The 26,775-nt window shown below is 41.5% G+C and overlaps 1 protein-coding gene across 2 annotated transcripts in view; it reads left to right on the top strand.

The window, feature by feature from the left end:
- Positions 1-7,837: 7,837 nt before the first annotated feature.
- atf6 (activating transcription factor 6) overlaps positions 7,838-26,775 on the top strand; it is a 342,394-nt gene continuing 323,456 nt past the window's right edge. The window contains exon 1 of one of the 2 annotated variants that reach the window (XM_059984870.1): positions 7,838-8,164. In XM_059984870.1, coding sequence (XP_059840853.1) covers positions 8,089-8,164 — 76 coding nt within the window. In that variant the 5' untranslated portion in view covers positions 7,838-8,088. The remainder of the gene's footprint in view (positions 8,165-26,775) is intronic. The other variant, XM_059984869.1, reaches the window with a different exon arrangement.

Consider the following 26,775-nt stretch of genomic DNA (forward strand, 5'->3'; position numbering starts at 1 on the left):
AAGGATTAGATTTCAAACTCTGTACCCTGCAAAACTTTGAGTGTTTTATCAAGATGGGATCCAACTGTATCAGACAGTGGAAGAGACAACTACAGACATGAAGGCCAGAGGGTTGTCTGTCAGCGTGATCAAACCGAGGGAAAGCCTGGCAGAGGAATTATCCTGCTCTGCTTGGGAAATAGTGCGAGAATCGAGAAGGCAGGAGACGGAAGGAGGGTGAGAGAAGTATATCAGGAAGTGACTGTGAGTTTTCTGAAGACAGCCCTCACCCCCTCCAGAAGAGCCATAAGGTTCGGCTAACTTTAAAAATGTTGAGAAGCTAAACGGAAGCAAAAGTAGACAGTGATATACCTATCTCGAGAAATACTTATTATAATGTGGATTTTATATTACTCAGTTATTCATCTTTATTCGCTCACTTACTCCTTTTTCCCCACCAAAATGAGAATACATATCTGTGTCAGTATGTGTGTGTGTGTGCGTGCACACGCGCATATATATATATAAGGTGTACACAGGGAAATCTTTTCTGTGTAATGGATTTGTTCACTGACTTTTATGAATACTGCAATGGGGGCCCTCAGCTCACAAGTAGGAGGGGTTAACCCTCACAACTAGACATTTCCTCTAGCTCAACTCAGGTTCATCTACTAGAGACGTCAGCCTTGGAATCACACCTTTGTTGCCTTTTTTGTTATTATTTGTGTTTCTTGGTTCTTACTTGTTCAGGGAGTAGATCGATTAAGTTTTATTCCGCTAATTTCAATGATACATTGACAGATAAATACAGATGGCCAAGGACAAAGTAAAATTCATTTCTTTTAATGTCAATGGGCTATTAAATCCAATCAAACATAATAGAACTTTATCCAAAATGAAAAAAGTACAGGCCCATGTAGTATATTTATAGGAAACTCATTTAAGTGATAATGAGCATAGAAAACTATAGAGAATGGGCTTCACTCATTTGTTTTTCTCCTCATATAAATCAGGACATAGAAGAGGAGTTGCTATTCTTATCTCAAGTAAGCAAAATTTTGAAAAAGTATTTGAAATAGGAGATAAGGAGGGCAGATATATTCTGGTAAGGGGGAAAATGGAAAGAAATTCAGTTACTCTATTGAATATGTATGCACCCCCTGGAAGTGATATTGGTTTCTTTCAGAAAATTACTGATATCATGGTAGTGGAAAAAGAAGGTCTCCTGATATGTGGGGGAGACTTAAATTTACAATTACAACCAAAGTTAGACTCTTCGAATAGAAAAACCTATGAAACAAAATCCTCACATAAGAAAGTTAATACACTTTTTGAAGATGTTAGTTTAATTAATATATGGAGGGACCTTTTCCCTGACAGAAGGGATTACACTCATTATTCTGTTCCCCATTCTGTATATACAAGAATAGACTATTTCATAATGTTTGAAAAAGACAAAGACAAAATAAACACCTGTGGAATTGGAACAATAGATGTGAGTGACCATGCACCTATATATATTTATCAATTGATTTTGACCTACAACCAAAGAATACTATTTGGAAACTAAATTCAAGTCTACTCAATGATCTGTACTTTAAGGAACAAATTAAAAAAGAAATTGTTCTCGACCTAGAATTCAATGATAATGGAAAGGTTTCACCTCCCATTTTATGGGATACTCTGAAGGCTGTCTTAAGAGGGAAAATTATAGCGATATCTTCATACAAGAAAAAAGTAAGAAATATAACATTAGAGGAATTACAAAATAGGCTGGAGGAACTAGAGAAAAACACAAATTCAATTTGGCACAGGATACATTAGAGGAAATTTAAAAAATTAGGAATAAAATTAATAGTCTGGCTATGCAAGAAATCAAGAAAAATGTAATGTTTCTGAAACAGAGACATTATGAAAGCGGATGTAAGTCTATGAAAATACTGGTGTGGAAACTGAAAAAAAAGATAGCAGAAATTACAATTCATAGAATTAGGGACCCAAGAACGAAAATGATAAAAAATAAGCTAAGTGAAATTCAAGAAGCTTTTGAAGTGTTTTACAAAACTCTATATTCCAAAATTCCAGAGGGAAGCATAACCCAAATTGACATCTTCATGAATTCTCTAGAGTTACCCACTTTACATGAAGAACAAAATAGAACGATGACTGCTGACATAACTGAAGTTGAATTAAAAGCTTCAATTAGTAGGCTTAAATTAAGCAAGTCACCAGGATCAGATGGGTATATGGCAGAGTGGTACAAAGAATATAAAAATGAGTTAATTCCTGTTTTACTCCCCGCACTGAACTGGGCTCTAAAAAAGGCACAAATGCCACCGAGTTGGAGGGAAGCGATAATCTCAGCTATACCGAAAGAAGGCAAGGATAAAATGGAATGCAGGTCATCCATTATTAATGTAGATTATAGATTATTTACCTCCATCATGGCCAAATGATTAGATGAGTTTCTACCCATACTGATACATAACGATCAGACAGGTTTTATACAACACCAAACACAAGACAATATATGAAAGACACTTCACATTACGATCATATACAAAAAAATAAAATCGAAGCAATAGTGATAAGCGTGGATGCTGAAAAGGCATTTGATTAGGTTAATTGGAATTTTCTTTACAGAGTTTTACTTAGAGTTAGTTTCCAAGACACAATTATTAAAACTATACAGACACTACATGACAACCCTACTGCTAGGATTAAAATCAATGGATATTTATTAAATAGTCTTACCCTAGAAAGGGGCACAAGACAGGGTTGTGCATGGTCATCGCTACTCTTCACATTATAACTGGAACCATTAGCTCAATACATCAGACAAAATGAAGATATCAGGGGAATTACTATTAAAGGGACAGAGCATAAATTGGCTTGTTACGCTGATGACATTTTGATCTATCTAGGGCAACCAACATACTCTTTACCTAAATTGATGCAATCCTTTGAACAATATAGTCAATTATCAGGATACAAGATCAACATAGATAAAACCCAATTACTTTCATATAACTACAGCCCACCAAGAGAAATTGGAAGTAGATATCCTTGGGCATGGCAAACAGAGACTTTCAAAATATTTGGGCATCATTATGCCAAAAGATTTGGCAAAATTATCAGAATGTAATTATCAGCCTTTATATAAAAAAATTAAGGAAGATATGGCAAGATGGATCCTGATTCCTTTTTTTAGCCTCAGTTCAAGGATTGAGTCTATTAAAATGAATATACTGCCCAGACTGTTATATCTCTTTCAGACTCTACCAACAGAGATTAATCAAAACCTATTCAATGAATGGAACAAGGTGCTATCAAAGTATATTTGGCAGGATAAAAGGCCTAGAGTTCATCTCGAAACTTTGCAATTAGCAAAGGAAAAGGGGGGATGGGGCCTATCTTCTCTTAGAGATTATTATTTTGCAGCACAGTTGAGAGTTGTGATATGTTGGTGCAACCCATCATATGACGCACAATGGAAAAACATTGAGGAGCGGGTACTTCCCATCCCCATACAAGCAATTTTGGCTGATAACAACCTGCAAGGGTACATAAATACTATTGATAACCCACGGGTGAAATTGACTCTTAAAATATGGAAAACTACTATAAAAGAATATAATCTAGGGGGAGATATTGCAATTCTTCAATGGTGTGCATATGACTCGGATTTTACACCGAACAAACTGGATGCTCGATTTAAGGACTGGACAGCTAAAGGAATACCAGTTCTTTGCAACATAATGAAAGAAGGAACACTGTTCAGTTTTAAAATGCTTAAAGAGAAACACTTATTAGAAAAACAAGATTTTTATTGGTATTTACAGATGCAACAATATGTTAATAGGATGCTTGAAAATGTAACCAAGGCAAGTACATAGTTGATAGAGCTATTTAGAAAAGTATATAATTCAGATAACGGTAGTAGAATAATTTCAAGCATGTATAAGGGTTTGTCAAATCTCAAAACACATTCGACTTCATACATTAAAACAAAATGGGAGAAGGAAGGAGGGATAATTATATCTGAGGAAGAATGGACAATATGGAGGAAGTGTACCAGTTCACAGAAATGGAGGGAGTTTGGATGGAAAAACTTGATATTTTATTACACTCTCTCAGAAATCCCATTATGATAGTAACCTCACACACAAAATGCTGGTGGAACACAGCAGGCTAGGCAGCATCAATAGGGAGAAGCGCTGTTGACGTTTCGGGCTGAGACCCTTTGTCTCGCCCCGAAACGTCGGCAGCACTTCTCCCTATAGATGCTGCCTAGCCTGCTGTGTTCCACCAGCATTTTGTGTGTGTTGTTGTTTGAATTTCCAGCATCTGCAGATTTCCTCATGTTTGATGATAGTAACCTCCCTGTTTGCTGGAAAAATTGTGGAAATCAAAATGCAAATCATTATCATATTTTTGGGACGGCCCTGTTATCAAAAACTATTGGAGGGGGATACACAATGCCCTACAAGACATCTTTAAATGTGAAATACCCTTAGCGAGCAAGACCATATATTTTGGATATATACCTTAAGAATGGTTGAAAAGAGATAAATATTTAATAAATATATTGTTGGTGGCTGGTAAAAAGACTCTTACTAGGAAATGGTTATCACAGGAGAGCCCAACTTTAAATGCATGGATGGAAATTACAATGGACATTTTCAAAATAGAAAAGATAACAGCATCTGTTAATCATAAACTGGAACAATTTGATTCATACTGGGAAAAATTGTTTAACTACATAATGCCTCATAGGCCTGATTTTATTCTCACAAATCAATGAATATGTTGTAAAAAAAAATCACTCTCTACTTGTACATCGTTTTTTTTCCTTTTGCTTGTTTTTTTTTCCAACTTTATATGATTATATGATATACATGTACAATGTTTTAAATACATCTTATGGAAATGTTTGTTTGATGATGAACTTCAATAAAAAAATAAATTACAAAAAAAAAGAACTTGTGTGCAGTTCTGTTTGCCGTACTGTCGGTGATTGTACTGAAGGGAGTGCAGAAGAGATTCACCAGAATGTTCCTAGGACTGGAGCATTTCGATTATATGAAAAGATTGGATTGGCTGGGTTTGTTTTTTCTGAAGAAATGGAGGCTGGAAGATGACATGATCAAGACATTATGAGGGAGATACAGAGGGTGGACAGTAACAATCTTTTTCCCTCAGTGGGGACAAGAGAATATGTGGATGTAAGGTCAGAAATAGGAAGTATAGAGGAAATCTGGAGGGAAACATTTCACTGAAAGCGAATGGAACCAGGAATGTGTTGCCAGAGAAGGTGACATAGCCAGGTACTCTCATTACATTTTGGATGCATCTGGGCAAAATCACCTGAATCTCGAGAACATGAGGCTTTGGTCTGAATGCAGGTATACTGACAAGTACAAAGGTTGGCATCAACACAGTGCACAGAATGGCCTGTTTCTCCGCTGTAGTACCCTATGAATTTCTATGAACCTCATCCCTGCAGACGATCAGTTTTACTGGTCATGAGATCACTTAGCTGTCCATTGAGATCCTGGGTCTAAGTCCTGAGCTCCCTGAAACTGGCTACACATTATCTTCATTGGTCAGGGCACTGAGTGGATGACTAAGGAAGTTGCTGCAATACAAAACTTTGGCTAGACTACACTGGGCATATTATGTCCAATTCTGTTTGCTCATTTACAGAAATGTGGAGACTTTGGGAAGAGTGCCAAAGAGGATAATGCCTGGATTACAGGGTATGAGCCATAAAGAAAGATTGGCCAAACTAGGGTTGCTTTCTATGGATTGAGAGAGGCTGAGGGGTGACCTGATGGACGTCTGTATAATTATGGGAGGAATTGAGAGACCAGGCAGTCAGAATGTTTCTTCCAGGTTAGAAATATCAACACCAGAGGATAGACATTTAAGGTGAGACGGTAAAAGATGAAAGGAAATGCACATGACAAGATCTGTTTTTGAGGAGAGAGTGGTGGGTGCTTAAACTGGGCTGCCAGGGGAAGTGATGGAGGCAGATATAATGATAGAATCTCGATCCTGTACTATTCTATATTCTCCTGCCCATTGCTTTTGCTTTTTTTTTAAAAACACATATTGTCCTGTACTGTTGACATCTCAGCATCTGGAGGTCCCTCCATATTCCTTGCCACTTGACAGGGCTCTGCAACAATTTTTCAAACTCAAATTGTCACAGTCTGGTCCATAGACTCCTCATTCCAGTAATTTCCTTTTCCCTGAATTCCATTGGGCGCCTTGATTAAGGCACCTGTTCTTCATTTTGAACCAGCAACATAAAAGGCTCTGGGTTACAGCTACTCAGTGCTAGACCATCATCAGAAGTTCGTCACTGGAAGCCAGTCATCTCAGCAAGGTGGCTATGTTTGTCTTGGGCCTGCAGAGAACCGTGGACTCTAGTTGCTTCAGTGCCGTGGCCACTTAGTGAATTCAGTCGTTTTTGTGTCCAGCTGAGTTGCTGGCTGTTTTGCTGCTACTCCAAGTAAGATACGAATTCTGTTGTTTTCATGGCTGGTTGAGACTGGGTCGAGTCAGGAGTCTGCCATGCGCAGTTCCTGGGTCGAGTCGAGAGCCTGTTGTTTGTTGTTCCTGGATCGACTCTCGAGCCTGATGTCTGCAGTTCCTGGGTTGAGTTGAGAGTCTGCAGTGCTAGACCTTCCAGCTGAGTAGGTCCAGCCGTTGGTCGCTACTCTGAATTGGGTGTTCTGTCTCCTCATTGTCTAAGTCTTCCCAGTTGAGTAGGTCCGGCCATTTGTCGCTACTCTGAGCTGGGTAGTCTGTCTCCTCGTTGTCCAAGTCCTTCAAGTCCATGCTCCTGGTCCATGTCCAAGTCCAGGCTTGTGGTCTGTGTCCAAGTCCAGGTTCCAAGCTTTGTTCCTGTTTCAGTTCCAGTTCCATGCTTCATGTTCCAATTTTAGGCTCCACGTCAAGTTCTGAGTCCAATTTGAGTCCCAGTTAAGTTTCGAGTCCACGTCAAGATTCAAGTTTCAAGTCTGAGTCAAGAACCAATTTCGGAGTCCAAGTCAAGGTCCCAGTTCTGACTCCGAGTCAAGGTCGAAGTTCTGATTCAAGTTTCAAGTCCAAATCCAAGTCTTACCGGTTTGTTATCCAACGACTGCCTCGGAAGACGGTGGAGGCCAATTCTCTGGACGCTTTCAAGAAGGAGCTAGATAGATATCTGATGGATAGGGGAATCAAGGGATCTGGGAACAAGGCAGGGACTGGGTATTGATAGTGAATGATCAGCCATGATCTCAAAATGGCAGTGCAGACTCGAGGGGCTGAATGGTCTACTTCTGCATCTATTGTCTATTGTTCACGTCCATGTTGACATTTTTGTCCTCGCTCCCTGGTCTTCCTAATAACTATCAATAAACACTGTTTTGTTTATATATGTTCTGTGTCTGTATTCTGCACTTGTGTCCGCTCCCAACGCCCCCTTGTAACACAAGTGTTCAGAGGCTTTTAAACTCTTGTGATAGTTTTGAATAAAAATAATTAGTATTTAAAATACTTTTTTTAAAACGTGAATTAAACGAGAATTAAAACGTGAAAAACAAACCCTGAGCAGTCACAACCAAGAGAAAATCTGCAGATAATGGTAATCCAAGCAACACACCCAAAATGCTGGATGAACTCAGCAGGCCAGGCAGCATCAATGCAAAAAAGGAGTCGATGCTTCGGGCCGGGACCATTCGTCAGGACTGGAGTGAGTAAAAAGTTGACACAGTATGCCATTTTCCTAGTTTATCCCCAGAACAGGGAACCTATTCACCTCAGTGGGGCAGGTTTGACTGAGGATCCGGTATAACCCCGCCGTGAAGCGGACTGACAGGCGACATGCGCACCCGCCAACTTCTCGCTTGTCGAATTGCACGATTTTGAACGCCGCTGTTTGACCCTCCGGACTCGCCGTAATCGTCAAAGAGTTGCAGTGAAACAAGACGTGTTGTTTGTGACGGAAAGCCTGAGATCCGGACCGAGGAACTAAACCAGGAATAGGAACAGACCGGGATTCAACCAGGAGAACAAATAAACCGGAGGGGACACCAGAACGGATCGGGAAGCCAGGGCATGGCGGCCGACTTCAGCGAGCTCATGAACCTGGCGGGCTGCGAGATTGGCCGCGGGTCCCGGGACCGGGATTGGGGTGAGTGTCGGGAGGCCCGAAGTAGGTCCGCTCCTGTTCCGGGGGGATCTGACTCTTTTACGTGTCTGCCTTCCACGAAGATCACAAGTTTTGCAAAGGCTCCTGATCGTGTAATTGCAAATTGAGTGACGTACTTCATTTAAAGGCCAGTGACAGTGACTATCGGTTTCTGTGAACGGCAACAATCACATTGGATTGTAATTTTATCCAATTAGTAGATTAGGTTATGCGATGTAGCTTTTAGTAATGTTATAAACTGGCAGCTGTAGTCATTTAATCTGTATCATCCAAGGACCCCACAGTATTTTCTTCTGATTTGTTTCACGCGAATTTCATGCTTCTTCATTTGTCCATTAGTGGTTTAAGTTTTGAGATTTTGACCCGGCGTTGTTGAATGTAGCTTCCTCCTTGCGAAGAAGTTACGGTTGTGGAAACGTTGAGTAAACACAAAGTATACAGCAGATGCTGTGGTCAAATGAAGATGTACAAAAATGCTGGATGAACTTAGCAGGTCGGGCAGCAACCGTTGAAACGAGCAATCAACATTTCGGGCCGAGACCCTTCGTCAGGACTGAAGAAGGAGGGGGAAGGGGCCCTATAAAGAAGATGGGGGGGGGGGAGGGTGGAAGGTGCCAGGTGAAAAACCAATCAGAGGAAAGATCAAGAGGTGGGGGAGGGGAAGCAGGGAGGGGATAGGCAGGAGAGGTGAAGAAGGAATGTAAGGGGAAAGCACTATTACCAGAAGAAGGCAAAATCATGAGCGAGGTGATAGGCAGCTAGAAGAGGAGGCAGAGTGAAAGTGGGATGGGGGAAGGGAGAGGGAGGGAATTACCAGATGTTGGAGAATTCGATGTTCATACCAAGGGGTTGGAGACTACCCAGATGGTATATGAGGTGTTGCTTCTCCAACTCATCATGGCAGTAGAGGAGGCCATGTATGGACATATCTGAATGGGAATGTGAAGCAGAGTTGAAGTTGGTGGCAATCGGGAGATCCTGTCTGTTGTTGCGGACGGAATGGAGGTGCTTGACGAAGCGATCCTCCAATCTGCGTCGGGTCTTGCCGATGTAGAGGAGGCCGCACCAGGAGAACCAGATGTAATAGATTACCCCAACAGACTCAAACAGTCCTTCCAGGTGAAGCAACACTTCACTTGTGAGTCTGTTGGGGTCATCTATTGCATCCCGGTGCTCCCGGTGTGGCCTCCTCTACATCAGTGAGATGTAGTCTATTGCACCCCCTCCTGGTACGCGGGGTACCAGATGGTGCTGTAGAATGCGTTCCACAGTACATCTATAGAAATTTTCAAGTGTCTTTGGTGACACACCAAATTTCCTCAAACTCCTATTGAAATATATCGGCTGTCATGTCTTCTTTGTAGCTGCTTTGATATGTTGGGCCCAGACTAGATCTCAGAGATGTTGACACTCAGGAACTTGAACATGCTCACCCTTTCCACTTCTGATCCCTCTGAGGACTGGTGTGTGTTCCCTTTCTGGTCCATAATCAATTCTTTGGTCTTACTGATGTTTTTTTAAAATTTTTTTTTATTAGTTTTTCAAAACATTTTACAAATTAAAAACCCCAAATCCCAATGAGGAACATTAAAACAGTGCAAAATTAAGCATACAATATCAATATGCTACAAAGGAAGAGAATTAAGCAAAAAAAAAGCACCTAAATTAAAGACAAGTAAGCTTAGTGTCCTCCCCAAGTCCCACAACACAAGAAAAAACAACAACTCCAGACCAACCACAACACAATATAGAGAGAATAAGTCAGGACAGCCAAACTCCCAGACTGTGAATACACTCAACAACAGAGGATAATAATGCCTTCTACCAGAAAAAAAAGGGAGCTGAAAGCAAGGGACCAAAAAGAAAAAAAAACCTAGTCAAGAGGAAGGTTATGAAAGTACTCGATAAAAGGTCCCCAGACCTTATGGAACTTTAGATCCGAATTGAGAACTGAATAATGAATTTTTTTCGAGGTCCAAACAGGCCATGATGTCGTTAAGCCATTGAGCATGAGTGGGCAGGGCAGCATCTCTCCATCTGAGGAGGATCAAGCGTCCAGCCAGGAGAGAGGCAAAGGATAATATTCGGCATTTGGTCGGACCCAGACATAAATCTGTCTCGCCCCAAAAACCGAACAGAGCAATTAAGGGGTTTGGTTCTAGGTGCTGATTCAGAATACACGATAACGTCGTGAAGACATCTTTCCAGAATTTCTCCAAGCTAGGACAGAACCAGGTCTTACTGATGTTGAGTGGAAGATTTTTGCTGTGTCACCACATGTAATTATGTAAACATTTAAGTTTAGTTCTGGAGTTTCACATAATTCTCCACCTTCCCCCTAGCCCATTTCCCTCCAGCCTATCACTTCCCAGCTCTCTATTTCATACCTCCCCGCCTTCTTAACTCCCCTCGACCATCCCATGTTACTTCACTCCCAATGAAGGGTTTTGGCCTGAAACATCGTCACTACCTCCTCCCATAGATGCTGTCTGGCTTGCTGAGTTCTGCCAGCATTTTGTGTTTTTTATTTATTTCCAGCATCTGCAGATTCACTCATCCGTGAAATAAAACTTCTGTATGTGTACAATCCAGCATGTTCCTTTAACAGTTCTAATATATGGAAATCTAAGTAATGTCAGCTAAGAGTAAGCGTTCGGCACAGACTCAGGGCAGAGATGGCCTGTTTCCATGCTGTAATTGCTGTATGGTCATATGGAATCTTCCTTGGGGGCTCAGCACATTGCTGGAAAAGGCCACCATTTATTGTCTATCCTTGTATGTTTTTTAGAAGGTAGTAGTGAATCACCACAGTTCTTCTCTTACCGAATTGGTCATTTTTGTGTTACTGTAGCAGCCAGTAGTTGATCTACAATATAGGCCCCGTTATCAACTTGTCACAGGTGTTACTGGTACTGAACCAACTCAGTATAGAGGAAGGAGCATTGAGTTGATTTCTCCTGACAGTTCATGCTAGGATCTTGTTCCGCACGTGAGTCTGATTAAAGTTTCATTTCTTAGCTATTTTACTTTCTGAAGGTAGCCTTCTCAGTATTTCTGAATACCCAGCTCTTCTGGCTGCTTTTGATGCCCTGGATTCAGTTGGAGTAATCTTGACATTGACTCACTGTTTCTTATTTTATTACAACCATTCATTCCTGTCAGCAAATGAAGCTGAGAATGTGTTACATCAGGATAATGTCCCTTATTTTGTGCTGCTTTGGTTAAAACTTGTAGTTATTTTCATTTCATTGAACCTCAAATAGAAACTTATCAGTTTCTTGGAATCCTGCAGTGTCAGAATCCTGTGATCAATGAATGCTGGAACTTTATACTTTGAATTAAATCACTATCAGACCCCATGGACCTTCAACCATTGTCATGTTTGGCAGCTTCTAAATATCTGGGAGGCAATATACACTATCCATTCTTCTATTTTGTAGTCTTGTAACCTTTTAATTACCGAGCTTCACTTGCAGGAGTGTTGCAATTGGAATGGACACTGCACCTCCGCATTTCTAACCTTTTTTATGCCATGGGCCAATACCATTAAGCAAGGGGTCCGTGAACCCCAGGCTGGAAATCCCTGTTTTATTGGAAGGAGGGTCATTGATGAAACTGTGCCAAGGGCTTTGTAACTTTAATGAATTACACAATAATGTCATAGGACTGAGGTGATTGACCTCTAGCAACTATATCAATCTTTCAGTGAGTTATGATTAGTTATCAGAGGACAAAATGGATATAGAGCCAAGGAGGATTTTGACCAAAGAGAATGATCTTTTAGCTGCCCTGTTTTACTACTAATGGCTAGCTTAAGCCAGTTGCATTGACTAATGTTTTCACTTGAGGACATTGTAACAGGACAAGCTTTGTTTATCAATAGCCCATTTATACCCTATATAGGCAGACAGCACCAAACATTAGAACCCCCTCCATCTGTTTTCTTCACGGATCACTCCCCCCATGACTCCCTTGTTCATCCCTACCCCTCTAATTTCCCCCCCGGCACTTGTCCCTGCAAACAGCCAAGTGCTACACCTGCCCATTCACCTGTGAATCTGCTGGGGATGATCTGTTGTGTCTGGTGTTCCCGCTGCAGCCTCCTCTACATTTGTGAGACCCATTGTAAGTTTGGGGACTGCTTTGTCGAGCACCTTTGCTCCAAACATTTAAATTCTGATTCTCATTCCTGTTTCAATGTGTTGGTCCATGGCCTCCTCTTGTGCCACGATGAGGCCATCTGTAGAGTGGAGAAGCAACACCTTGTATTCTGTTTGGGTAGCCTCCAACCTGATGGCACGAATATTGATTTCTCCTTCCGGTTAAAAAAAATTCCCCAACTCTCTCCTCTTCTTCTGTTCCTCACTCTGGCCACTTGTCTCTTCTCACCAGCCCATGGTTTTCCTCCTTCCTTTTCTCCTATGGTGAACTCCCCTCTCTTCTCTCTTTTCAGATTTCTTTCTCTCCAACCTTCACCTTTCCTATCCACTTGGCTTCACCTATCACCTTCGAGCTAGCCTCCTTCCCCTCTCCCCCCCCCCCCCATTTTATTCAGGGCCTTCCCTCTTCCTTTCCAGTGCAGAAGAAGGGTCTCAGCCTGAAATGTCCACTTTTTATTCATTCCCATAGATACTGCCTGACCTGCTGTGTTCCTCAGCATTTTGTATGAGTTGCTTTGGTCTTCCAGCACCTGCAGGAGTTCTCATTTTATTTTCGTGTGTGTTGATGTGCAGGCAGTGTTCATCTTGCCTAATGTTGCAACAGTAAAAGCATACTCAGTGGATGTAAGTAGGCTTTGTTTTTGTCAACATTGCACCTTGTTGTCATAGTTTATGTAACCAAATCAGGAATATGATGATGTTTTACATTTGGGAAAGGTCACGTCACCACAGTTATAAATTTTCTCAGTTAAGGAACTTTTTTCTTTGTTCAGGAATGTACAGGAGGGTTGTTGACATCTTGTTGGTATTCACCATGTACAACATAAATTTGAACTAGTATGCAGATACAAGTTTATGTCAGATTTCATTGTGGATTGGGTGTGATGGTAGGTGATACTATTGCATGAACTTGATGCGGGTGTTTGAGGTCGCTTTCATTTATTTTCCTTAAGATTAGTTTGAGAACTGCAAGATTGAATTTTTTTAAATCTGTAGCTCTTTTAATAATGTGAAAAATTAGCATGTTCATTACACCTTTACATTGTGTTTAAAGGAATCTGGTTTTTTCATGAGTGAAGTTGAAAAATAAAGTGATGCAGTCTCTCTGTGAATCTCTACATGGAATAATGGGTTAAATTGATCTTACTTTGAACTGGCAGCTTACTGTGGAACTACTGCAATCCACTCAATATTTCTGATGTTTCAGATATGAGCAATGAAAAATTATGTCGGTATTACAAGTCCAAGATGAGGTTGATGTTAAATGTAGGGGTTACTGGCATAAGGAAAGTTAACCGATTTACTGATTTGATTTTGCTCACATTTTAAGGCTTGCTTTATGATTTAGAAGTCATCAGTGCCCTCAGGAATTCCAGAAACAAGGTGTTTGATCTGGAGTTTGCTTTTAAGATTACTTTACCTGTGAGATGTCTCTCAGATATAGGAGTTTGGCTTTTCAGCTCTCTACGCCTGGTAGATGTTAATTTTTTAAGGTCCCTAATGTGATATTAATTGTGTGGCCAGCTGGGAATATCCAATAGACCAGACTATACAAATGGGAGAAAAAAAGGGATAGCAGGCAAAGATAGCTAATCCTGATGCAAACCATAAAGATGGAACAAGTTATCTAAAGTTTGTGAGTTTGATGTTGAACTTTGCAGACTACAGCAGTTGAAGTGTTGTTCCTTGAACTTGCGTTAATTTCCATACTCAGTTTGTTTTCATCAACATAGTGTCTAGTCTGTGTAACCCTCAAGGTTGGCCGGCGGCGTTAGTCTAGGGCAGGGGTCGGCAACCCGCGGCTCTTTCATCTCTGTGCTGTGGCTCCCTGTGGTTTGTTAGTTTTTGACATGTAATTTGAAATTTGAAGATTATGGTGATCTTGTACAATCTAAATAAAACGTTGTGGCGACCCCATTCCTGGCACATCCAAACCGGCTCACAATTAGCCACCATTCCGGCTAAGGGAGATAGCCTACAGGGGTTTGTGAGTACGTGTCTTTTGGAGCATCCGCGCCCACGGGGGGGGGGGGGGGCGGGTTGAAGGGAGGCTTTAAAGCAAGGCTGTTTAGTTCGAATAAAGTTATCTTTGACTGCAGTGTCGTTATTTTAGCGATGCGTGTAGCACACTGCTACAATATGTTTTTATCGCTACTAATATACGTCACCACTGCCAATGCCTGACACCTGCCAGTGCGCGATTTCTTTTAATTTTTCGATCCAAGGTAGGCTAACTATGGAGTAACCTTTAACCCAACGTCTTTTTTATTTTGGAGTTCAAAATGTTTTTGTTGCATGCAGAAATGTAATTTTGTTTTCTCTGCAGGAGTTCATCAATTTCATAAATGCAACACGTTATAGTTTGATTATACATAGCATAAAGGCAAAAAAAACCGTTGTATGCAGTGTTATTTCATTTTAAATGTCAAACGGGTTTTGTGGCTCCCAGTGATTTCTTTTCTGTGGGAAATGGGTCCATATGGCTCTTTCAGTGGTAAAGGTTGCTGACCCCTGGTCTAGGGTAAGACAGCCAAACTTGTGAAATCTCATTCCTGTGGGAGCTGCGTGATGTGTTCCCTTGTTACAAATCAGTACCACGAAATAACAAACAATATACCAAATGCAGTTAAACAATTTAGCTTTATAATTCTTAATTTGATTATAGGGTTAGTAAACAAAAAGAAAAAGGGCCCATTTTAATGAAACAGTCTAATGTGCATGTTGGAGCTCACAGTTTCCTGTCCGTTAGTTCTCCATCAATTTCCCCCCAGACGTCATCGACTTCCGGCCCCATTTCACATCCATTCCGTCCTGCAGTCTACGATCTCTCCATTCTGGCATCTTCTCTCTCCATCTTCTGCTGAATCTCTCGCTCTTGGGCACGCAGGAAAGAAAAACACTCCCCTCTTAGGGCAGCGCACATTCCAAAGACCCTGTTATCTCTAGTCATAATCCAAACATTGCAGCTACAGAGAAACATTACATTAGCCGTGAATCCTTTCCCAGGGTGTTACACTTCTCCCCCACCAAATTTAGTCATGTCCTCATGACTGTGAGATAATTTGCCAACTCTTCCTGCAAGGCACAAAGTCCAACCCAGGTGAAAAAGACAGTGAGATAGCTCCCCAAAGTGGCAGGGGCCACACTCTGTTCCCCCGGTGCTGCATAGGCCAGCCTATCCGGTGGCCTCCTGATTCTGTGAGACCGCCATACCCCCTCATCTACCTCTTCATGTTCAGACACGACTGGGGATACTTCTGGTCCTCTGCAAATCGGACCCCTCTGTCCCTTAGCCCTGCTTCATTCATAGCAGGGTCCCACTGCAACCTATCCACAGATAGCACCCCCCCCCCCCGTGATTTCACCTTACAGCGTGAGAAGGGTTGCGAGTCTCACCTTCAATCAGTGGGGAGTTAGCCAAAGGCAGCAAATATCACAATTTATGTCCTTATCCTCTGAATCAGTATCCCACTCTGGGGCAGGGGCTGGCCTAATCTCTCCTGCTGTTGGCCTTGCAGACGCCCCGTGTCGCCGCAGAGTCCTCGTACTAGGTGTAGGCTCCAGGTCAGGCTCTGGGTCAACCTGCACCTCTTGTCTCAGGCAGAAGATGGCTCTGATGGAGAATCTTGACAGGCCTATTTCCCATCCTCTGGTTTCACCCAGAAAACTGGTACATTTGGCATCTGACTCTCCACTACATAGAGCGTAGCCACCCAGTGGTCAGCCAACTTATGCTTTCCAGGTAGCCCCAAATTTCTTGTGAGGACCTGGTGTCCCGGCTGGAGTTGGGAGAACCTCAGCTTTTGATCATACCTCCTCTTATTCCCTCAATACTGCTTGGCAGCCGCGACCCCAACTAATTCATAAGCCCTTTTCAGCTCTCTCCTCATATTAGACACATACTTCAGGTAAGGCTTTGGTGGTAAATCGCCCTCATAAGTCCCAAAACAAAGGTAATTGGGCAATCTGACCTCGCGCCCGAACGTCAGCTATTATGGTGAGCTATCCGTTAGCTTTATTTGGGGTACAGTTGTAACTCTGGACCAGGTGTCCAATAAGCTGACTCCACCTGCTCTTCTTGCTGATCTCCAGGGCCCCAAGCATGTCTAGCAAGGTCTGATTTAACCTCTCGGGCTGGGGATCACCCTGCGGGTGATAGGGAGTTGTCCCTGACTTCTCGACTTCAAACATGCTCAGTAACTCATATATGAGTCTGTTCTTGAAATCCCATCCCTGATCACTGTGTATCCGCCTGGGGAAACTATAATAAATGAAGTACTTCTCCCATAACACTTTGGCCACCGTGGACACCCTCTGGTCCTTGGTAGGGAAAACCTGTGCATATCTGGTGTTGTGATCAAGACATTCGCCATGTTGCCGGCATCTGGCTCTATTGACAAGAAATCTATACCCATCAGGTCAAAGGGCCCTGCACTCTGCAAATGGGACAACGGAGCGGCCCTTGTAGGCCGCGTCTTCTGCTGAATGCACAACTTGCAGTATTCTTCAGCCTTCAACTTCATTCGGGGCCAGTAAAACTGATCTCTGAGCAATCCATAGGTCTTTTCAACCCCCAAATGTCTAGAATCATTATGAAGTGACTTCAACACAATCCTCTGATACTTCTCAGGCAGAACCAGCTGAGAATGGCAAGGTTGATCCTGGGGTGATGTGATAGGATCTGGTTCCTCAACTCCAACCTGGGCCATTCTCTTAGTAATGGAGGCACTGCAGCATGTTTCGTTCTCTCTGCTTGAGCGATGTCCCTCTTTTTGACTGCTGACCAAATGGTACCGATGCCCGGGTCATCTCGTTGAGCAGCTGTTACTTCCCTAGAACTCAATTCTTGCAACTGGTTTGTCTTCAGAATAGTCAGGTTACAGTTAACTTGTGGAATGGCATCATCAGAAACTCCCAATTGATCTATTGCTCGATCCTGCCCTTGTTTTCTGTCTGCCTTCACTGTGATAGCAAACTGACACGGCCTTCACCCCCCAGGGCAGGAACGCTCTCCCACTCCTTGTCCCTGTCCAGCCCCTTGTGCACATTGGGACAAAGCATCAGCGTCAGTGATCCTACTTAAAGGCTGAAATCATAGGCAGACAATACCGCCAACCACTGATGACCCGTGGCATCCGATTTTGCTGTCCATCCTATCCTCAAACTTGGCACCATAGAGGTAGTCACTGCTGCCCTTTTCAACGCCAGAAACTCTAACGTACGTTGGATAGTTTTTCTCAGAGGGCGACAGATGCTGGCTGACAAACGCAACAGGTCTCAACCTGGTGCCCTGATCCTGATACAGGACATCCTCTAAACCCTCTGGGCTGGCATCCGTGTACAATACATATGGTAATCGGGGTGGGGTGGGGGGAGCGGTCTGTAAAAGCCAGCGCAGGCACCTGGGTCAGCAGCTCCTTCAGCGACTGAAAGGCCTCTTCACATCTCTTATTCCACTTCGGTCCAAAAGGCTCCAAAGGGTTAAGGTACTCATTACCCTCCTCTCCTTTTGTCCTCTTCCCTTTTTACTCCAAGGGAAGGTAACCACACAGAAACTGATTCAACGGATGACTCACTTTCACGTAGCCCTTCATGAACCTCTGATAGTAACCACAGAACCCGAGGAACGAGTGCAGTGCACTCACAGTCTGGGGCCTTGGCCAGGTGATCACTGCCTCTATCTTAGATGGAACCGTAGCCACTCCATCTCACCATGGCAACAGCTGGCCCACTCAAACCTCCAATCAATCTCTGTCATTTTATGTCATCAGAGCACTTCCACTCATCTAACAACTGAGAGGTCTGCTCCACCCAAGTCTCATACTCCTCTTCCCCTTCCAGAGAATAGGTAGGACTTTGGACCTGGGCATTTTTCCATTTATTCATCAGAGAGGTAAGGGCAGGTACTAACTCAGAATTCTCTCTCTTCCCTGGGGGAGGGGGGTCTAATTAGACATTCCAAATCTGATCACTCCTTCCCCTCACTCCTCAGTAAAAACAGAACCCTGACTTTGAACTCTCTTTCCCCATCTACGGGAAACTCGACTTATGATTGGACCCTCACTGCTACACTCTCCTCCTCCCTGAAAGTACGGACAGTTCATGGCCCCACCTCACCTGGGGCACCGATAGTACGTCAGCACTAGTAAAACGAGGTCCGTGCACACCATTTTATCAAATCTCCGCCCTGCTATAACTTTGCTGACAACTTTAACAGTACTTAACAGGCGAATTAACAATTCATCCAGAGTATGAATATCTACCCCATTCACACGCACGGATTAGTTACCGTGGATGAACAGCACTGCTCTACCCCGGCAGCATCCATACTAGCACAGACTGAAAACACACAACCCACTGGTTCAATGCTCACAGCATCCAACAAAGTCAATCCTGGATGAGTCTCCACAATTTCAACCCTCAGGATCAACTGGCGGCGTTAATCTAGGGAAAGACAGTCTCTGGCCCCACCAAACTTGTGAAATCTTATTTATGTGGATGCTGTGTGATGTTTTTCCCTGTTACAAATCAGTACCACGAAATAACAAACAGTACACTATATGCAATTAAACTCCTGGCCCCATTCCACATCCACTCCGTCCTGCAGTCTACGATCTCTCCATTCTGGCATCTTCTGCCGAACAAAAGCCCATGAATCCCTCACTCTCAAGAAACACAAGAAAGAAAAACACTCTCGTCATTGGACAGCACACATACCACAGCCCCCATTATTTCTAGTCATAACTCAAACACTGCAGCTACAGAGAAACCATTACATTAGCAGTGAAACCTTTCCTGGGGCGTTACATCTGTTTAACAATTTAGTTTAGCTACTTATAAATGGTGGTGGCATCCGTCAGTCTCGAGAGACCATGGATCTGCTCCTGGAGTTTCCAGGGCGCAGGCCTGGGTAGGGTTGTATGGGAGACCGGCAGTTGCCCAAGCTGCAGGCCTTCCCCTCTCCACGCCACCGATGTTGTCCAAGGAAAGGGCACTAGGACCCATGCAGCTTGGCACCGGTGATGTCGCAGAGCAATGTGTTGTTAAGTGCCTTGCTCAAGGACACAAACACGCTGCCTCAGCTGAGGCTCGAACCAGTAACTTTCAGGTTACTAGTCTGATGCCTTGCCCACTAGGCCACGTGCCAACACACTTATAAATATGATTAGCAAAATAATATTCTTCCCCTTATGCTTTTTGAACTTAAATGAAAATGGCCCATTTTATATTAAGGACAGAACAAAGTTAATATGAACATAAAAGGAAAAAATAGTCCGCCACAGAAACCCTTTTGCCAACACAAGGTTCATATCCTTTCATTGTTTGATTAAAGTACACATTACGGTTTGGAAGAAAATTATATAAGTTTGAACCCGATTAGATTTTTACTCCTCATGTATATGAAGGATGTAGTTAATAAAGTCAATTCAATTCAATTGTCAGTGACAATGAAGTAACAATTAAAGGCTAGCCATGGATGGTGTGTAACTTTTGGTGGTGGTTATGTCTTCATACCTTTATGCTTAGACTGCGATGGTATTGGGTTTGCTGACTCGAACTAGACCTTCAGCCCTATCTGATATAAATAGCCATGAGTACTCTCACTAAAGGGAGATTAAACTGTAACTACACAATCTTCAAAGACTAGCTTACTTCCCTGTTTATTCTCCACAGTGAATTTAATGAGTTTAGCTGCCAATACCCACTACTTGAGCGGTGGGTCCCCTCTCCCTACCAAGAAAAAGATTCCAATAGCTAACAGTTTATAACACAGTTCATTTATTTTCAGTGATATCTGTATAACTTTAGACAACATTCTTAAAACACCGAGGATTTCTATATTAAATGTTTCCAAATTACAAGCCATTTCTAAAACACAAAGTACAAAAGATTTCTGAAACATAGGTATAATCCTGTAAGCTAAAAAGACATGCCAATGAGTTGCAGATGAACGAGTTGTCTGTCACAGAAAATAAAGGTAGAGGAATAGATTCTACAAACTCCATTTCCAGAAAAGTTGGGATAAAAGTTTCCAAAATGCAATAAAAACAAAAATCTGTGATATGTTAATTCACGTGAACCTTTATTTAACTGACGAAAGTACAAAGAAAATATTTTCAATAGTTTTACTGAGCATCTTAATTGTATTTTGTAAATATACACAAATTTAGAATTTGATGGCTGCAACACTCTCAACAAAAGTTGGGACAGAGGCATGTTTACCATTGTGTTACATCACCTTTCCTTTTAATAACACTTTTTAATTGTTTTGGAACTGAAGATACTAATTGTAGTAGATTTGCAATTGGAAATTTTGTCTGTTTTTGCTTGATATAAGACTTCAGCTGTTCAACAGTCCGTGGTCTCTGTTGTCTGATTCTCCTCTTCATGATGCGCCATACATTTTCAATAGGAGATAGATCTGGACCAGTCAAGCACATGCACTCTGTGTCTACAAAGCCAGGCTGTTGTAGCCTGTGCAGAATGTGGTCTGGCATTGTCCTGCTGAAATAAGCATGGACGTCCCAGGAAGAGACGTCGCCTTGATGGCAACATATGTCTCTCTAAAATCCTAATATACACCTCAAAGTCAATGGTACCTTCACATACACTCACCCATGCCATGGGCACTGATGCACCCCCATACCATCACAGATGCTGGCTTTTGCACCTTTGGCTGATAACAATCAGGATGGTCGTTTTCGTCTTTGGCACGGAGAACTCGATGCCCGTTTTTTCCGAAAACTAGCTGAAATGTGGACTCATCTGCCCACGGCACATGGTTCCACAGTCTTTCGGTCCATCTGAGATGAGCTCGGGCCCAGAGAACTCGCCGGCGTTTCTGCATAGAGATGATATATGGCTTCCTCCTTGTGTAATACAGTTTCAAGTTGCATTTCTGGATGCAGCGACGGACTTTGTTAAGTGACAATGGTTTTCTGAAGTACTCCCCAGCCCAGGTGGCTATAATTGTCACAGTAGCATGACGGTTTCTCAGGCAGTGCCGCCTGAGGGCTCGAAGATCACGTGCATTCAACAGTGGTTTCCGACCTTGCCCTTTACACACTGAGATGTCTCTGAATTCTCTGAATCTTTTCACAATATTATGTACTGTAGATGTTGAAAGACCTAAATTCTCTGCAATCTTGCATTGGAAAATGTTCCTTTTGAACTGACTAACAATTCTCTCACGAATTTTGGCACAAAGGGGTGAGCCACGACCCATCCTTGCTTGCAAAGACTCAGCCTTTGATGGACGCTACTTTTATACCCAGTCATGATACCTCACTTGCTACCAATTAGCCTGCTTAATATGGTCTTCCAAACCGGTGTTACTTGAATATTCTGTGCACTTTTCAATCTTATTTTAACTGTGTCCCAACTTTTGTTGAGTGTGTTGCAGCCATCAAGTTCTAAATTTGTGGGTATTTACAAAATACAATTAAGTTGGTCAGTAAAACTATTGAAAACCTTTTCTTTGTACTTTTGTCAGTTAAATAAAGGTGAATTAACATCACAGATTTTTGTTTTTATTGCATTTTGGAAAATATCCCAACTTTTCTGGAAACGGGGTTTGTAGTTCACCCCATGTTCTTCCATGATGCATGATGTTCCTTACCTTATTTCTAATAAGACTAAACTGCTCTCTACATTTATACCCTTTTTCTGCTACTTGGGTAACTTCACATGCATATATTTCCTGAGCTATCCGTGTACACAAGCAGAGTAAAAGTATCTTGGCGACATAGTTCTCAATTAATGTTGTAAAGCTAACTTGCTTGCGTATATAAAACTCCCAGTAGTAATAGAAAAGTCATTTAATATGCTAAGTGTTATTGTCCATCTGTTCAGCAAGCTTCCTTGAACTAAGCAATGTAGTCAGTTTGTAACGAGCCAAATTAAACAACCCATTGTCTTGTTTTGCATCACTGAAACAGTTACCCTTGAGTCAGCAAGTCTGAGGCGCCATAAAGACTTTGTTTGAAAAGCTGTGTTTTGAACTTCAAATTGATTACATGACATTTGCAGAACTGAAGACTGACTTCCATGTTATGACCAGAAACTAAACAATCTGTTAGTTGGAAATATACTTACATTTGTTTGTAATCTTTCAAGTGGCAGCTGCTTTATACAAAGCAAGCTTTGCAAAACCTGAGACAATAATTGAATGTCCATCACAAGTTGAGGTGGTGATTTGATAGTTTCTCAAAGGTTCATTTATTATCAAAGCATGCATCTATAAACAACTCTTAGATTTGCCTTCTCCAGATAGCCATGAAACAAAGAAAGAACATGAAAATCATTCAGAGAGAAACATCAAACCCACCCCCCACACAAAAAATGAACAGCATTCCGATCATTAAACCTTCCCCCCACCAAAGCACTCTCTCCCCTACACAAAATGGTACATGAACACTGACCCTCAAAAACAACTCCTTCCCACACAAAAATTTCTAACAGAACATCAACCCCAAACACCCATTGCACAACAAAATGGAAAAGGTATGGGCAATTAAAAAAAACAATATAAAACCCATAAATTTGAAAAAGTCCTTAGTCCATAAACGCTGAACTACAATACCATCCTGTGGTATCACCGATATTTATTAAAAGAGAAGGACACCATATGTGGCAGAGAGGCCTACCTACCTGCCACTGCAAACCACATATTAAAATGTCACTCACAGACTCCTCTGGCAGCGGTTAAAAGGCAGGCAGTTGGCGGTGAACTCTTACTTGCCTTCTGCATTCACCTCAATGTCTCAGTCTTCCTCAATGCTTTGATCAGTGATTAATGGATGCTTTAAAAGGCAAAACAGAATTGAATATCGGCTCAAGCCACATCTTCACGTCTTGAATTTTCTTCGCATCAAGGCCACCTAAATAAGCACTCGCTTCCTAGAATCTTCTCAGAGTCAGCAAAGCACTGGATCATTCAAACTATCTCCAAGCTGTAAATTGCAGGCTCTGTCAGTTCCAGAAACACATTTAAGGTGAAAAGCAGATATAAAAGAAGTAAAATAACTTATTTTCGTGTGCTGTCTGGAAGATGTTGACTGAGGGAGCATTGTATGCTGGTGCCATCCTGCAGTATGCAAGTGGGAAGTCAGGTAAGCGACATGTCTAGCTCACCTTGCACTTGCGTGATTGAATATACAGAGAAGTTCTGAGGAACCACCAGTTATTTGTCAGCTCAGCTCAGCAAAGCCCAGCCCAAACTGACTGGTGATTAATTTCCAGTTTCCTAGCTTCATTTTTAATTCGCTCATTCATGTTGTGGAATAAGCAATGATAATGTTGTGAAAGAAGTTGATAACTTTCTCAAAGCCAGTGAAATTATAAGTATAAATAAATTAAAATATGTTAACAGACCTGCATTTCATGTTATGACTAAGGAAGCCAGTCTCTGTAAAATGATATATTTCTTTTTGTTAAGTAGATTGCTCATGGTACACCGAGGACATTGATATAATTTGCTGCTATTTCTGTGGCAGTCTTGGAAATGCTTGTAATCCATTATCAGTGGAGCTGTTATATAATGAAGTCTTGAAATCAAGGAGAGGGCTGCACCATCTGCCATTAACACTGTTTCATTCAGCCAATTGCGAGTCTTTAACATCTGGTGATGTAAGCTTCTGATGTGGATTGAATACTTGTGCCAAATACTGGGTTTAGAATCAGTGTAAGGTTCATGACAATCTTCGGCATCCTTTTTTCAACTGAGATCAGTTAATTAATGTTTCAGCTGTTTGGAGTAGCTATATCTGAATGTTTACTAAGTGAGTGTACTATCTATGAAGTATCATTGTTTCTGTTTTTTCTGTTTATGTAATATGGGGATAGAAAAGGATAGCTTAAGTTACCCATGACTAATTGACTTTTGAGTGGTTGATAGTGAGCCATATCCTTTACTGTTACAGTGTAGTTTACTGTTTACAGTTGCAAGTTTTTCATATTCAAGTTGTATAATATCAAGATAAAATGTAGTGAGACAATTTGAAAGCTTTATGCAGGTAGTGTATTCCCATATGCTTGCTGCCCTTGTCCCTCAACAAAGTAGAGGTCGCACATTTAAAAGCTGTTGTGAGAAAAGTCTTGGAATATGGCTGAAGTTCATTGTGCAAAGAGCATGATGATAGAGGGACTGAAAGTTTAGGATATTGGATTCAAATGAGTTGTTTTGTTTTGAATCATGTAAACTTTTTTTGAGCATTGTTGGAATTGCATTCACCCAGGCAGCCGAGCTGCTTCATCACTTTCAGTATGCTTTGAAAATGTTGGGAATGTTTTGTACTGTTAAGTGGTAATTTATTTACCATAATTGAAGGATAATTATTGTTCCTGAACTTGATGGTGTGGGACCTCAGGATGCTGTTCCTCCTACGCGATGGCAGCAGTGAGAAGAGAGAATGTTCAAGATGAATGCTGTCTGGACCTTGCTGTTTTAAACACATTTATCATTGCAAATATTCATTTCTGATCTTATATAGGAGGGAAGAGTTTTGAAGTAGTTGATTTGATGCAGGACCCTAGAGAAGATGCTTTGGTTGAGATTGTTAACTTATTTTGTGGAGAAGAAAAAAAATGGCATCTTTCATTCTGCTTCCTGCAACTTCAGCAATTCTAATTTGCTATTTCCGCCAATTTTGCCGTAGGTCCTTGATCATGTCTTGATCAAGTGCTGTTTTAATGTTAAAACAGTCACACTCAACTTGCTCCTGGAATTTTTTTTGCCTACGTTAGGTCCATGTCTTTGCAGTGCCTAAATTCAGCTGTAATAAACCAATTGTTTGGTTGAGACTAGTCTCATTGAGCAATAATTGGTCACAGGATTTTTCCTTTTTATTGTAGGCAGGAACAGAAGGCAGTTACACATCAGAATCGGATTTGGTTTAATATCACCAGCATACGTCATGAATCTGTCTTTGCGGCAGCAGTACAATACAATACATAATAATAGAGAAAGTTGTGAATTACTATATATATTGCAGAGGGGAAGAAACTGAGTGTGTGCCTTCTGTACCTCCTTCTTGACGGTAGCAATGAGAACAAGGCATGACCTGGCTGATGGGGTCCTTAATAGTGGAGGCTGCCTTTTTGAAGTATCACTCCTTGAAGGTGCCCACATTTAATAGTTTTAAAAATTAACAGCTTTGTTGCAATTTACAGAGCATAATATTTGATCCAGGATATTGAGTGATTTATGTTTCTCTTTGATATTTTGCAGAGTTGACTCTTTATTCTTTTCTACAGATGCTGCCTGACCCGCTGAGTTCCTTAAGCATTTTGTCTGTGTTGCTTTGGATTTCCAGCATATGCAGAATCTCTTGTGTTTAATATAGAAATCTATATATAGCTTATAATATAGATAGCTTTTGGAAACATAACAGAGCTGAATATTCTGTAATATATTTGACCCAATACTCATGAGAAGCATCAACTTTGTCTGGAAAGCGTAATGTTCGATCACCCAAATGTAGTTCAGCAACAATTTGTAACATATCAATAATAGTGTCATAATTTTCCACAGATCTGCTTCATGTTGGCAGAGTAGTGGTACCTGACAGATCCTCAGAATGTCAAAGTTAAGAAACATATGATAGAACAGGAAAGTTAAACTTCGGGAAGATTATAGTTACAGTCTTTGTCTCCCCATTTCTGCTGCCCATTCCTATTTTCAGTTATTAAAGGCTTTCAGTTATTTTCCTAAATCAAGCTGACTGTTCTGGCATCCTGGACTATATTTCCTCTTCTCTTTATCCTGCTAATTGTCTTCTCGTAATCTTATGACCTTTGTTGTATCTATGTTGCCAATGTCACCTTATGTACCTGAATTTTCAATCTGTTTTCAATTTTTTAAATGAACTGAGAACTCCATTTGGTGTTCTTGCTTTTCTTTCACTTACTCTGTCATCCCTTGTTCTCTCCCATTGTCCTGAACTTCCACTTGTTTATTTATTTTATTTAGACATACAGCATGGTATCAGGCCCTTGGCACATGGCACCCAGTTACACCCATGTGACTAATTAACCTACTAACTGGTGCGAATATGGGAGGAAACCAGAGTATCTGGAGGAAATCGATTGGGTCATGAGGAAAATGTACAAATTTCTTTCAGATAGTGGCAGAATTGAACTTGGTTGTTGGCGCTGTAATAATGTTATGCTAATCGCTATACTCTGTGTTGCTATCCATCTGTGAGCCTCCAAATTCAATGGTTTATCTTCCCTCATCTCCAAAATACTGCAACCACCAACACAATCCTTCTCTCCCCAGATGGTTTCAACATTTTAATTAGACAGTTTCCTCTATAATCCACTGTTATTGTATAAAGTTCTCTCCTTCTCAAATAAACACAGGAAATGAACACCATTGTTTCTGCACGTCCCATCCTGCAATCCAGGGCCCCAAACATTCCTTTCCAAGAAAAA

This window comes from Hypanus sabinus, chromosome 11 (assembly GCF_030144855.1).
Source record: "Hypanus sabinus isolate sHypSab1 chromosome 11, sHypSab1.hap1, whole genome shotgun sequence".
Lineage (NCBI taxonomy): Eukaryota > Metazoa > Chordata > Chondrichthyes > Myliobatiformes > Dasyatidae > Hypanus > Hypanus sabinus.